General features: G+C 47.1%; 1 protein-coding gene across 2 annotated transcripts in view; it reads right to left on the bottom strand.

Annotated features, from left to right (window-relative positions):
- Positions 1 to 14,690, bottom strand: part of prdm10 (PR domain containing 10) — a 60,166-nt gene extending 45,476 nt beyond the window's left edge. Inside the window, exons 1-7 of one of the 2 annotated variants that reach the window (XM_071360265.1) lie at positions 14,617 to 14,690; positions 12,776 to 12,937; positions 10,834 to 10,995; positions 10,652 to 10,711; positions 10,350 to 10,454; positions 6,843 to 7,020; positions 4,051 to 4,292 (exon numbers count right to left, since the gene is read on the bottom strand). In XM_071360265.1, coding sequence (XP_071216366.1) covers positions 4,051 to 4,292; positions 6,843 to 7,020; positions 10,350 to 10,454; positions 10,652 to 10,711; positions 10,834 to 10,995; positions 12,776 to 12,847 — 819 coding nt within the window. In that variant the 5' untranslated portion in view covers positions 12,848 to 12,937; positions 14,617 to 14,690. Of the gene's footprint in view, positions 1 to 4,050; positions 4,293 to 6,842; positions 7,021 to 10,349; positions 10,455 to 10,651; positions 10,712 to 10,833; positions 10,996 to 12,775; positions 12,938 to 14,523 lie in introns of both variants that reach the window. The other variant, XM_071360266.1, reaches the window with a different exon arrangement.
- Positions 14,691 to 14,934: the final 244 nt, after the last annotated feature.

The following is a 14,934-nucleotide window of genomic DNA, read 5'->3' as shown; positions in this document are numbered from 1 at the left end:
TAATGATGCCAGTGTGTGTTCAGTCTTCAGGCTGTTGTGTGTAGAATAGCCTAGCGTATTGATGGCACCGATGTCGTCAGGCCAGTAGCCTACTCAGGCACGGGGTAGCCTAGCGTATTGATGGCACCGATGTCGTCGGGCCAGTAGCCTAGCGTATTGATGGCACCGATGTCGTCGGGCCAGTAGCCTAGCGTATTGATGGCACCGATGTCGTCGGGCCAGTAGCCTAGCGTATTGATGGCACCGATGTCGTCGGGCCAGTAGCCTAGCGTATTGATGGCACCGATGTCGTCGGGCCAGTAGCCTAGCGTATTGATGGCACCGATGTCGTCGGGCCAGTAGCCTAGCGTATTGATGGCACCGATGTCGTCGGGCCAGTAGCCTAGCGTATTGATGGCACCGATGTCGTCGGGCCAGTAGCCTAGCGTATTGATGGCACCGATGTCGTCGGGCCAGTAGCCTAGCGTATTGATGGCACCGATGTCGTCGGGCCAGTAGCCTAGCGTATTGATGGCACCGATGTCGTCGGGCCAGTAGCCTAGCGTATTGATGGCACCGATGTCGTCGGGCCAGTAGCCTAGCGTATTGATGGCACCGATGTCGTCGGGCCAGTAGCCTAGCGTATTGATGGCACCGATGTCGTCGTGCACGGGGTAGCCTAGCGTATTGATGGCACCGATGTCGTCGGGCCAGTAGCCTAGCGTATTGATGGCACCGATGTCGTCGGGCCAGTAGCCTAGCGTATTGATGGCACCGATGTCGTCGGGCACGGGGTAGCCTAGCGTATTGATGGCACCGATGTCGTCAGGCCAGTAGCCTACTCAGGCACGGGGTAGCCTAGCGTATTCATGGCACCGATGTCGTCGGGCCAGTAGCCTAGCGTATTGATGGCACCGATGTCGTCGGGCCAGTAGCCTAGCGTATTGATGGCACCGATGTCGTCGGGCCAGTAGCCTAGCGTATTGATGGCACCGATGTCGTCGGGCCAGTAGCCTAGCGTATTGATGGCACCGATGTCGTCGGGCCAGTAGCCTAGCGTATTGATGGCACCGATGTCGTCGGGCCAGTAGCCTAGCGTATTGATGGCACCGATGTCGTCGGGCCAGTAGCCTAGCGTATTGATGGCACCGATGTCGTCGGGCCAGTAGCCTAGCGTATTGATGGCACCGATGTCGTCGGGCCAGTAGCCTAGCGTATTGATGGCACCGATGTCGTCGGGCCAGTAGCCTAGCGTATTGATGGCACCGATGTCGTCGGGCCAGTAGCCTAGCGTATTGATGGCACCGATGTCGTCGGGCCAGTAGCCTAGCGTATTGATGGCACCGATGTCGTCGGGCCAGTAGCCTAGCGTATTGATGGCACCGATGTCGTCGGGCCAGTAGCCTAGCGTATTGATGGCACCGATGTCGTCGGGCCAGTAGCCTAGCGTATTGATGGCACCGATGTCGTCGGGCCAGTAGCCTAGCGTATTGATGGCACCGATGTCGTCGGGCCAGTAGCCTAGCGTATTGATGGCACCGATGTCGTCGGGCCAGTAGCCTAGCGTATTGATGGCACCGATGTCGTCGGGCCAGTAGCCTAGCGTATTGATGGCACCGATGTCGTCGGGCCAGTAGCCTAGCGTATTGATGGCACCGATGTCGTCGGGCCAGTAGCCTAGCGTATTGATGGCACCGATGTCGTCGGGCCAGTAGCCTAGCGTATTGATGGCACCGATGTCGTCGGGCCAGTAGCCTAGCGTATTGATGGCACCGATGTCGTCGGGCCAGTAGCCTAGCGTATTGATGGCACCGATGTCGTCGGGCCAGTAGCCTAGCGTATTGATGGCACCGATGTCGTCGGGCCAGTAGCCTAGCGTATTGATGGCACCGATGTCGTCGGGCCAGTAGCCTAGCGTATTGATGGCACCGATGTCGTCGTGCACGGGGTAGCCTAGCGTATTGATGGCACCGATGTCGTCGGGCCAGTAGCCTAGCGTATTGATGGCACCGATGTCGTCGGGCCAGTAGCCTAGCGTATTGATGGCACCGATGTCGTCGGGCCAGTAGCCTAGCGTATTGATGGCACCGATGTCGTCGGGCCAGTAGCCTAGCGTATTGATGGCACCGATGTCGTCGGGCCAGTAGCCTAGCGTATTGATGGCACCGATGTCGTCGGGCCAGTAGCCTAGCGTATTGATGGCACCGATGTCGTCGGGCCAGTAGCCTAGCGTATTGATGGCACCGATGTCGTCGGGCCAGTAGCCTAGCGTATTGATGGCACCGATGTCGTCGGGCCAGTAGCCTAGCGTATTGATGGCACCGATGTCGTCGGGCCAGTAGCCTAGCGTATTGATGGCACCGATGTCGTCGGGGCAGTAGCCTAGCGTATTGATGGCACCGATGTCGTCGTGCACGGGGTAGCCTAGCGTATTGATGGCACCGATGTCGTCGGGCCAGTAGCCTAGCGTATTGATGGCACCGATGTCGTCGGGCCAGTAGCCTAGCGTATTGATGGCACCGATGTCGTCGGGCCAGTAGCCTAGCGTATTGATGGCACCGATGTCGTCGGGCCAGTAGCCTAGCGTATTGATGGCACCGATGTCGTCGGGCCAGTAGCCTAGCGTATTGATGGCACCGATGTCGTCGGGCCAGTAGCCTAGCGTATTGATGGCACCGATGTCGTCGGGCCAGTAGCCTAGCGTATTGATGGCACCGATGTCGTCGGGCCAGTAGCCTAGCGTATTGATGGCACCGATGTCGTCGGGCCAGTAGCCTAGCGTATTGATGGCACCGATGTCGTCGGGCCAGTAGCCTAGCGTATTGATGGCACCGATGTCGTCGGGGCAGTAGCCTAGCGTATTGATGGCACCGATGTCGTCGGGCACGGGGTAGCCTAGCGTATTGATGGCACCGATGTCGTCGGGCCAGTAGCCTAGCGTATTGATGGCACCGATGTCGTCGGGCCAGTAGCCTAGCGTATTGATGGCACCGATGTCGTCGTGCACGGGGTAGCCTAGCGTATTGATGGCACCGATGTCGTCGGGCCAGTAGCCTAGCGTATTGATGGCACCGATGTCGTCGGGCCAGTAGCCTAGCGTATTGATGGCACCGATGTCGTCGTGCACGGGGTAGCCTAGCGTATTGATGGCACCGATGTCGTCGGGCCAGTAGCCTAGCGTATTGATGGCACCGATGTCGTCGGGCCAGTAGCCTAGCGTATTGATGGCACCGATGTCGTCGGGCACGGGGTAGCCTAGCGTATTGATGGCACCGATGTCGTCAGGCCAGTAGCCTACTCAGGCACGGGGTAGCCTAGCGTATTCATGGCACCGATGTCGTCGGGCCAGTCTTGCAAGCACGGGGTAGCCTACTCAAGCACGGGGTAGCCTACTCAATCACGGGGTAGCCTACTCAAGCACGGGGTAGCCTACTCAAGCACGGGGTAGCCTACTCAGTGGACCACCGGTAACATGTATCCATTATGCTTTACAAACGTAATGGAATGTGGGCCTTGAAAGCACCTCGGCTATGGCATGTCTGTCTGTTAGGGTAGGCTACACTACGATTCGTACACTACGATCGGGGTTCAAGTCCGGGCTCTGGCAGGGCCACTCAAGGACATTCAGAGACTTGTCCCGAAGCCACTCCTGCGTTGTCTTGTCTGTGTGCTTAGGGTCGTTGTCCTGTTGGAAGGTGAACCTTCACCCATAGTCTGAGGTCCTGACTATGTGTTGTTCACAGAGTCGGGAACAACACAGAGTCGGGAACAACAGAGAGTCGGGAACAACAGAGAGTCGGGGAACAACACAGAGTCGGGAACAACAGAGAGTCGGGGAACAACACAGAGTCGGGGAACAACACAGAGATGGGAACAACACAGAGATGGGAACAACACAGAGATGGGAACAACACAGAGATGGGAACAACACAGATTCGGGAACAACACAGAGTCGGGAACAACTAGATCTGATCAATTCCCACAAGGGGACCATTTGATCAGATATTAAAGTCTACAACTGCTCCTCGTTGACACTATAGATTCTTGTAGAAAACAGAGAGGTCAACTTACCTTGAGGTGGATGTAGTGGTCGTGAAGTTGTCCCTGTCTGACCAGGGGTCCCTCCACGGGGCCAAACTGGGTCCTCTTGGGGATTCGTCTCTTGGAGAAGACTCCCCCTAGGAAGCGGTCTATGTAGAGAACGAGAGGGAGGCTGGCCCGTGCCCGGGAGACCACTGGACGGTTGGGGATAGGGTGGAGGGCACCGTGCTTCACACACACGGATGGGTTCGAAATGTTACATTCCTCGCACCCTGAGAGGAGGGAGAGAGAGAAGGAGGGAGGGAGAGAAGGAGAGAGGGAAGGAGAGAGGGAGAGAGAGGAAGGAGGGAGAGAGAGAAGGAAGGAGGGAGAGAGGGAGAGAGGAGGAGGGATAGAGAAGGAGGGAGAGAGAGAAGGGAGGGAGGGAGGGAGAGAGAGAAGGAGGGAGGGAGAGAAGGGAGGGAGGGAGGGAGAGAGAGAAGGAGGGAGGGAGAGAAGGAGGGAGGGAGAGGAGGGAGAGAGGGAAGGAGAGACAGGAAGAAAGTATGTCAGTGAGGGTCCCAGAATCACAGATGGTTATACCAGGACAGATGGTTATACCAGGACAGATGGTTATACCAGGACAGATGGTTATACCAGGACAGATGGTTATACCAAGACAGATGGTTATACCAGGACAGATGGTTATACCAAGACAGATGGTTATACCAGGACAGATGGTTATACCAGGACAGATGGTTATACCAGGACAGATGGTTATACCAGGACAGATGGTTATACCAGGACAGATGGTTATACCAGGACAGATGGTTATACCAGGACAGATGGTTATACCAGGACAGATGGTTATACCAGGACAGATGGTTATACCAAGACAGATGGTTATACCAGGACAGATGGTTATACCAGGACAGATGGTTATACCAGGACAGATGGTTATACCAGGACAGATGGTTATACCAGGACAGATGGTTATACCAGGACAGATGGTTATACCAAGACAGATGGTTATACCAAGACAGATGGTTATACCAGGACAGATGGTTATACCAAGACAGATGGTTATACCAGGACAGATGGTTATACCAAGACAGATGGTTATACCAGGACAGATGGTTATACCAGGACAGATGGTTATACCAAGACAGATGGTTATACCAGGACAGATGGTTATACCAGGACAGATGGTTATACCAGGACAGATGGTTATACCAGGACAGATGGTTATACCAAGACAGATGGTTATACCAAGACAGATGGTTATACCAAGACAGATGGTTATACCAAGACAGATGGTTATACCAGGACAGATGGTTATACCAGGACAGATGGTTATACCAGGACAGATGGTTATACCAAGACAGATGGTTATACCAAGACAGATGGTTATACCAAGACAGATGGTTATACCAAGACAGATGGTTATACCAGGACAGATGGTTATACCAAGACAGATGGTTATACCAAGACAGATGGTTATACCAGGACAGATGGTTATACCAGGACAGATGGTTATACCAGGACAGATGGTTATACCAAGACAGATGGTTATACCAAGACAGATGGTTATACCAAGACAGATGGTTATACCAGGACAGATGGTTATACCAGGACAGATGGTTATACCAGGACAGATGGTTATACCAAGACAGATGGTTATACCAAGACAGATGGTTATACCAAGACAGATGGTTATACCAAGACAGATGGTTATACCAAGACAGATGGTTATACCAAGACAGATGGTTATACCAAGACAGATGGTTATACCAGGACAGATGGTTATACCGAGACAGATGGTTATACCGAGACAGATGGTTATACCAAGACAGATGGTTATACCAGGACAGATGGTTATACCAAGACAGATGGTTATACCAGGACAGATGGTTATACCAGGACAGATGGTTATACCAGGACAGATGGTTATACCGAGGACAGATGGTTATACCGAGGACAGATGGTTATACCAAGACAGATGGTTATACCAAGACAGATGGTTATACCAAGACAGATGGTTATACCAGGACAGATGGTTATACCAGGACAGATGGTTATACCAGGACAGATGGTTATACCAAGACAGATGGTTATACCAAGACAGATGGTTATACCAAGACAGATGGTTATACCAAGACAGATGGTTATACCAGGACAGATGGTTATACCAGGACAGATGGTTATACCAGGACAGATGGTTATACCAAGACAGATGGTTATACCAAGACAGATGCTTATACCAAGACAGATGGTTATACCAAGACAGATGGTTATACCAGGACAAATGGTTATACCAAGCAGATGGTTATACCAGGACAGATGGTTATACCAGGACAGATGGTTATACCAGGACAGATGGTTATACCAGGACAGATGGTTATACCAGAACAGATGGTTATACCAGAACAGATGGTTATACCAGGACAGATGGTTATACCAAGACAGTGAAAGAGGCAAAAAAAGAGATAAAGAATATAATATATATATATAATATAATAATGATAAAGACGCCCAGAAAGCTATCACCTGGGAGGTAAAACTTCTGTCCCTAGTAGATGCCCAGAAGGGCCCGTCACCAGGGATGTAAAACTCCTGTCCCTAGTAGACGCCCAGAAGGCCCAGTCATCGGGGAGGTAAAACTCCTGTCCCTAGTAGACGCCCAGAAGGGCCCAGTCTCCGGGGAGGTAGAACTCCTGTCCCTAGTAGACACCCAGAAGGCCCCGTCACCGGGGAGGTAAAACTCCTGTCCCTAGTAGACACCCAGAAGGCCCCGTCACCGGGGAGGTAAAACTCCTGTCCCTATTAGACGCCCAGACACTCACAGAGGTTGTGTGGTGTGAAGGCCTGTGGGGCGCTAGGCTCCCAGTCATCTAGGTCCGAGTCATCTTCGTCCTCATCCTCTTCATCAGAGTCCTCCGTGGATGAGGCCCCCAGGGGGCTGGAGGAGGGGTCAACCATCCCAGCCATGGAGGGGAGGGAACTGGACACAGACAGCTGACCCTGGGGTAGAAAGAATGAAAAGGTATGGTTATAGGTGTGGACCAGACCTCTCCAACCCTGTTCCTGGAGAGATGCCCTCCTGGAGGTTTTAACTCCAACCCTGTTCCTGGAGAGAGACCCTCCTGTAGGTTTTAACTCCAACCCTGTTCCTGGAGAGCTACACTCTCCATGCCCAATGGAGAATCTACATTGAAAGTGCCAGCGGGGTATCTTATGAAGCAAGCTACATCGACTCTGTGTTTTTCTACAGCTAGCCAGCTTCAGTTAGCTTCACATTCCAGCTCAGGCTTCATCCGTACTACGACGGCGGATATTGGTCGTCCGCCTGCCGCTGACTTTTCAGCAGGCTTGTAACTGCGCGTGCCTGTCGCGCGTGAATAGTTGAACACCGAACTCTTCACTGAGACAATGTTGAAAACATCAATCCCTGGGCGCGTCAGAATCCCCCGTGAAAGAACAAAACACATTATCTTGCATATTCATCAGGCTACGGTGTGAAAGAGGCTTTCAGAAGCGCTGTCTTTATTTTATTACTTATCGTTAAAATGTCCTCTTTGTTGTACTTACCAATGTATCTTTCCCTCCTACTCCTCTCTATATCATTAGGTCATATAAAAGTGTTTGGATGCATGAAGTTCAGAATGCATTCTGTCATTACTAAATGTTTACTAAATGTTTACTAAATGTTGACTAAAGGTTTACTAAATGTTGACTAAAGGTTTACTAAATGTTGACTAAAGGTTTACTAAATGTTGACTAAAGGTTTACTAAATGTGTCATGTGATATTTTTACATTACTTTTTTTTTTTTTTTACACAAAAAAAGATTTGATTAATTAAATACTTAGAATCCAAAATTTTCCTCAAATTAAGGGGATGATGAAAATCTTTGCAAGAGGGAGGGAATCTGATCTCATTCCCGGCTCAAGTAATTTCATTCAGGGTAAGTGGAGTTAGACCTGAGGATTTAACCTGTCCTGGAGTTAGTTCTGAAGGATTAGTTGCCATAGAAATGTACCTGGCTAAAAGGTGAGTCACTTTCGTATGAACTGGTTATCCCGAATTGAACTCAAGAGTTGACCAAAGTTACCTCGCTTACTCCTCAAACCTGCTTCGTAGGTTCCCCTCTGGAATAGACTTAAAAAAGGAGCAATCTGTGATTGTGATTGCTACATCTATCTTTTTTAAATTACTTTTAATAATCTACACATTGATGCTTGAAGAATATAACTTATAAATTTAGTTCAACTGTCTACCCATCAGAACCCAAATTATAAACCGTTTTACTCCAGTGTTTGTAAACAATGTAAGTGTCAGACACTGTAAAGTCTTTAAACATGGTTAAAACTATCATTTGTATATCATGGATGGTTAGTCCTTGCATCCATAACTCTTGTCTATGAATTTGAGAGGGGTTACATTTGTCCAGCCCCATCCCTCAGCGGTTTACTAAAAACACTGACGGGGTGACGGCTCTGTTGTCGTCTGAACTGCAGATGATCCTTTCTGTTCTGATGTCCCAGTCCGACTCCTAGTGCGGAGTGATTAACCAAAATGTCTGTTATTTTTTAGCTTTTAGAAGTGCTGTCTTTATTTTATTACTTATCGTTAATGTCGTCTTTGGTTGTACTTATCAATGCACAAACACCTTTTTCACCCACTCCAATCTATATTTTTAATCCATCATTCATCTTTGCCTCGATCCTGACTAGTCTCTCCCAGTCCCTGAAGAACATCCCCACAGCACGATGCTGCCACCACCATGCTTCACCGTAGGGATGGTGCCAGGTTTCCTCCAGACGTGGAGCTTGGCATTCAGGCCAAAGAGTTCAATCTTGGTTTCATCAGACCAGAGAATCTTGTTTCTTATGGTCTGAGAGTCTTTAGGTGCCTTTTGGCAAACTCCAAGCAGGCTGTCATGTGCCTTTTACTGAGGAGTGGCTTCCGTCTGACCACTCTACCATAAAGGCCTGATTGGTGGCGTGCTGCAGAGATGGTTGTCCTTCTGGAAGGTTCTTCCATCTCCACAGAGGAACTCTGGAGCTCTGTCAGAGTGACCATCGTGTTCTGGGTCACCTCCCTGACCAAGGTCCTTCTCCCCTGATTGCTCAGTTTGGCCGGGCGGCCAGCTCTAGGAAGTGTCTTAGTGGTTCCAAACTTCTTCCATTTCAGAATGATGGAGGCCACTGTGTTCTTGGAGACCTTCAATGCTGCAGAAATGTTTTGGTACCCTTCCCCAGATCTGTGCTTCGACACAATCCTGTCTCTGAACTCTACAGACAATTCCTTCGACCTCATGGCTTGGTTTTATTTCTGACATGCACTGTCAACTGTGGGACCTTATATAGACAGGTGTGTGTCTTTCCAAATCATGTCCAATCAATTGAATTTACAACAGGTGGACTCCAATCAAGTTGTAGAAACATCTCAAGGATGATCAATGGAAACAGGATGCACCTGAGCTCAATTTCGAGTCTCATAGCAAAAGGTCTGAATACTTATGTAAATAATGTATTTCCGTTTTTTATTTTTAATACATTTTCTAAACTTTCGAAAAACCTTTTTTGCTTTGTCATTGTGGGGTATTGTGTGTAGATTGATTTAAATCGTTTTTTTCCCCTTATCAATTTTAGAATAAGGCTGTGACATTCAAAATGTGGAAAAAGTCTAGGGGTCTGAATACTTTCCAAATGCACTTTATATGGTATACCACCAAACGCCTGTGCGGTCTGTGTGGGGCAGACAGAGAGAAGAGACAGAAGAATACAGGGATACAGAGCAGTTGCTTCACTAGGGATCTCTACCTGAAAATACATGATCTAAGTGATTGATAGTTGGTATTCAGCAGTCTTAAAGCCTTATTTACTTTGAACAAATAGTAAAATAGTGATTTTGTCAGACAGAATAGACAGCAGCTCTATAGAGATGAGATGACTTGGAATAAAATAATATAGTTATCAAATAAAACTAATGTATATATATATATATATATAACTATATAACTAATGTATATATATATATATATAACTAATGTAATATATTATATATATATATATATATAACTAATGTAATATATTATATATATATATATATATAACTAATGTAATATATTATATATATATATATAAAACTAATGTAATATATATATATATATAACTAATGTAATATATTATATATATAACTAATGTAATTTAACCCACATAATGTAATTCATATATTTATTTATTTATTTATTATCAAAACCAAAATAGGTGATTCTTTTTTACGAATCGAACTGAAACCAAAAAAAAATTAAAAAATACTAATCGCTCAGCACTACAGACTCCTCACCTGTGTAACCGGCTCCAGCAGGGCCTGAGGAGCCTCGGCCACGTTACTGAGGACATGAAGGTTGGCGGCGTTCATGTTCTGACCACTGGGCAACAACACTGTCAGCTAGCGGGCGACACACAGAATAACACACAAAACATTTCTACTTAATAAAGACCAAGAGTTCTGCTTCACTTGATATAGAACGTACCAGAGTTATGTACGATACAATATGATAAAACTTGTATTGGCCATTTTGCATTCAAGTTTATTCTTGTATTCTAATATAAATCCATGGGGAAATAAGTGTCAATAAAATGTACCTGTTGCGTCGTTCCATCCTGCTGAATGTAGGCCACCTGCGGCTGGTCCGAAAACACACTCTGGAAACCACAGATCGATGAAACTAAACATTTCTTCTAAAAGTATGTGGGAGAATAAAGTAGACATGGTAATGTCCTGTAAAAAAAAAAAATGTTTTTTTAAAAGGCCTTGTTTCTCTCACCCCTGATCCGTCGGCCGGGTGGATGTACACTAGGGTGTGTTCTGCCGACTCCACGGAGGTGTAGGAGTTACCGTCTGCTGTGTAGACCACCTGCTGCTGTCCTCTGTCCTGCTGGTCTCCACTGTACACTATCTGGGCTACTGTACCGCCTTCAAAATGCACCTGCAACACACACAGAGAGAGAGACAGACAGAGAGACAGACAGAGAGACAGACAGAGAGACAGAGAGACAGACAGAGAGACAGACAGACAGAGAGACAGAGAGCGAGAGAGAGAGAAAGAGAGAGAGAGAGAAAGAGAGAGAGACAGAGAGAGAGACAGAGAGAGAGACAGAGAGACACTTAGAATGTAATCGTGAACTAGGCTTATTCATGATTTTTAAATGTCCCGTTGTTTCAATGAGTTTTGATGAAGATCCTGAATTAGACTAAATGGATCCGCTTAACATTGCAAGATAGACCTGAGCTTCAGGGTGAAGTTACACCTAGATACAGGTCTAGGATCAGCTTCTGCTGCCCCAATCCTAACCTTAAAGGGATACTTTGGGATTTTGGCAGAGGCCCTTTATCTACTGACCCAGAGTCAGATGAGGCCCTTTATCTACTGACCCAGAGTCAGATGAGGCCCTTTATCTACTGACCCAGAGTCAGATGAGGTCCTTTATCTACTGACCCAGAGTCAGATGAGGCCCTTTATCTACTGACCCAGAGTCAGATGAGGCCCTTTATCTACTGACCCAGAGTCAGATGAGGCCCTTTATCTACTGACCCAGAGTCAGATGAGGCCCTTTATCTACTGACCCAGAGTCAGATGAGGTCCTTTATCTACTGACCCAGAGTCAGATGAACTCCATTTTTATGTCTCTGCAGTTTGAAGGAAGTTGCGAACTAGCGCTAGTACACGCTAGCAGATACCCATAGACTTCCAGTCATTGTGCTAACGCTAGTTAGAATTGTCTCACAAAACTACCTCCAACTTCCGTCTTACTGGACACAGAGACAATAAAAATGGTGTCCGTCAGTTCATCTGACTCTGGGTAAGTAGATAAAAAAAGGACCTTATTGCTAAAATCCAGCAGTATCCCTTTAACCATTAGTGAGGGAAAATGCAAAACTAACACAAGATCAGGGGCAACTCCACCCTACTTGTAAGACATGAGTGAGTACAGAAGGGGTGTCAAACTCATTCCACAGATGGCAGAGTGTCTGAAGGTATTTTCTTTCAATTAAGACAAGCAGGTGAGGGGAGTTCCTTACTGAGACCTAGACAACCAGGTGAGGAGAGTTCCTTACTGAGACCTAGACAACCAGGTGAGGAGAGTTCCTTACTGAGACCTAGACAACCAGGTGAGGAGAGTTCCTTACTGAGACCTAGACAACCAGGTGAGGAGAGTTCCTTACTGAGACCTAGACAACCAGGTGAGGAGAGTTCCTTACTGAGACCTAGACAACCAGGTGAGGAGAGTTCCTTACTGAGACCTAGACAACCAGGTGAGGAGAGTTCCTTACTGAGACCTAGACAACCAGGCGAGGGGAGTTCCTTACTGAGACCTAGACAACCAGGTGAGGGGAGTTCCTTACTGAGACCTAGACAACCAGGTGAGGAGAGTTCTTTAATGAGACCTAGACAACCAGGTGAGGAGAGTTCCTTACTGAGACCTAGACAACCAGGTGAGGAGAGTTCCTTACTGAGACCTAGACAACCAGGTGAGGGGAGTTCCTTACTGAGACCTAGACAACCAGGTGAGGAGAGTTCCTTACTGAGACCTAGACAACCAGGTGAGGGGAGTTCCTTACTGAGACCTAGACAAGCAGGTGAGGAGAGTTCCTTACTAATTAGTGACCTTAATTCATCAATAAGGTACAAGGGTGGAGGGAAAACCCACAGACATTCTGCCCTCCGTGAAATGAGTTGAACACGTGTGGAGTACAGTAACAGTCACCTGAGTGGTGTTCCCTGATTCGCTGTTCCCTGCCTGGTTCCACACAGGGGACGTTTCCTGCTTGGTCTCCATGGCTGCAGCCCGGAACCAGTTACCACGGTTACCACCTGATCACACCAACCTCACGCAGCTGCTGGCAGCTCCAGGATTAGTTAGACTGTACTGATGATCACATGACAACCACAGAACAGAGAGTTAGACTGTACTGATGATCACATGACAACCACAGAACAGAGAGTTAGGATGCACACTGACAACCACAGAACAGAGAGTTAGGATGCACACCGACAACCACAGAACAGAGAGTTAGGATGCACACTGACAACCACAGAACAGAGAGTTAGGATGCACACTGACAACCACAGAACAGAGAGTTAGGATGCACACTGACAACCACAGAACAGAGAGTTAGGATGCACACTGACAACCACAGAACAGAGAGTTAGGATGCACACTGACAATCACAGAACAGAGAGTTAGGATGCACACTGACAACCACAGAACAGAGTTAGGATGCACACTGACAACCACAGAACAGAGAGTTAGGATGCACACTGACAACCACAGAACAGAGAATAACTGGTTTAAAAACTCTGATGACAGGGATGGAAGTTAATGAGGGAAATATATTTTTTCTTTGTTTTTACAAATTGACCATTTCTAAATGTGGAAATGAGATGGTAATATTTTTTTTTACAAAGCACATTATAGTGCAAAATGCATGGATGCAAATAAATTGTTTATAACCGTCTGGTATGCTGTTTGTTGATTAGCTACAGTAACTATATTACTGTGGTTACAAACGTATGTATAGGTTGTTCTCCCTTTCAGAAATGCCATCAGAGCAACACAAGTATCTTTCTGTTACATTTATGAACAGGCATTGATTGCATAATCATAGCACCTGACCATTATACGTGGAATAGTCTGGCGAGAGGAAGGGGGTTTGTATTTCAGCTGGTGCGTGTTGACTGCGTCCTTCTACAAATGGGTCAACGTATATTAGCTAGCTTAGCTTTTGTTGCTAACTATCAAGAGGGTAATATAGTGACATTATTATTTGGGATGGTTAGCTTGCTAGCTACCATTCCATTGACAGGGCAAAAAAATTACCCAAATAAACCAGCATGCCGGGTTTTATCGCAACGAGCAGTCAAACTAACCACTCTACGGGGGTAGGACAGAAACGCCGCCGAAAGCGCACCGGTGAGCGCGCAATGAAAATGGAGTCAAAACTAGACCATTATGCAACGATAACGCGCAATGTGTGAAATTGTGTTATTTTTCTAGTTTAAACACATATCGCCCGTATCGTGTATATTCTGTGTATTTCCCCCCTGCTCTGACCCCTCTGGTTGTCGGTTCCAACCGGACCATACCACAAAAATCAGCGCTGCAGAAACCCGGGCATTTACTGCGCCGCGGCCCCCGCAATATCACATTTAACGCTAATGTATGGCCGACCTTGAAAATGTACATCACAAATCGGATCCATAACATTAGTAATACTGTGCTGTATTTGGTAAATGGTCTATAATTTATCGGGGCCCTAAATATTTGGGCTAGACCCACCCGTCCCCCCTTCTAGTTGAGCCGAGCCTGGAGCTGCCGGAGAACAAGGAAGAAGAGGCTCCATTTTGGGTGGGACTAAACAACAACAACCACATTTGAAGCGACCAAACGAAAATCTGTATATTTCTATCGATATAAATGTGTTACCTAGTAGCGAGATTTTGATTGATACTTACAAGGAGGTGATCTAGAAATTGAACTTTTGGAATGAAGCAGAAATTCTCCCGGGTTTTTGATATATTTAATGAAAACGTTGAAGTTGTTCTTACCTCAGAATGGTAGCTGCAGAGGTGGCCGCGTTGCATATATTACCATATTCTTCCTAGCAACTCGCTGAGGCCTGTGTGGCGATTGGTGGAATATTATTGAGTGACAAAATTAAAACGTAACATATATATTTCACGACACCTTTTATGTAAACTTTTACTTCAACAATTACTTGATATATGTGTCAAGATTAAATGTCACATCCACAAGTACAGTGAAATGCCTTGATATATGGTATTGATGGGTAGCGGATTTCAATCAACGTTCACTCGAATAGTTATATGAAATGTATGCGTACCAAGGGTCAATGAATTTCGAAC

Source organism: Salvelinus alpinus, chromosome 22 (assembly GCF_045679555.1).
Source record: "Salvelinus alpinus chromosome 22, SLU_Salpinus.1, whole genome shotgun sequence".
In the NCBI taxonomy this organism is placed as follows: Eukaryota; Metazoa; Chordata; class Actinopteri; order Salmoniformes; family Salmonidae; genus Salvelinus; species Salvelinus alpinus.
The sequence above is the reverse complement of the archived record's forward strand: the minus strand, read 5'-3'. Positions and strand labels throughout refer to the sequence as shown.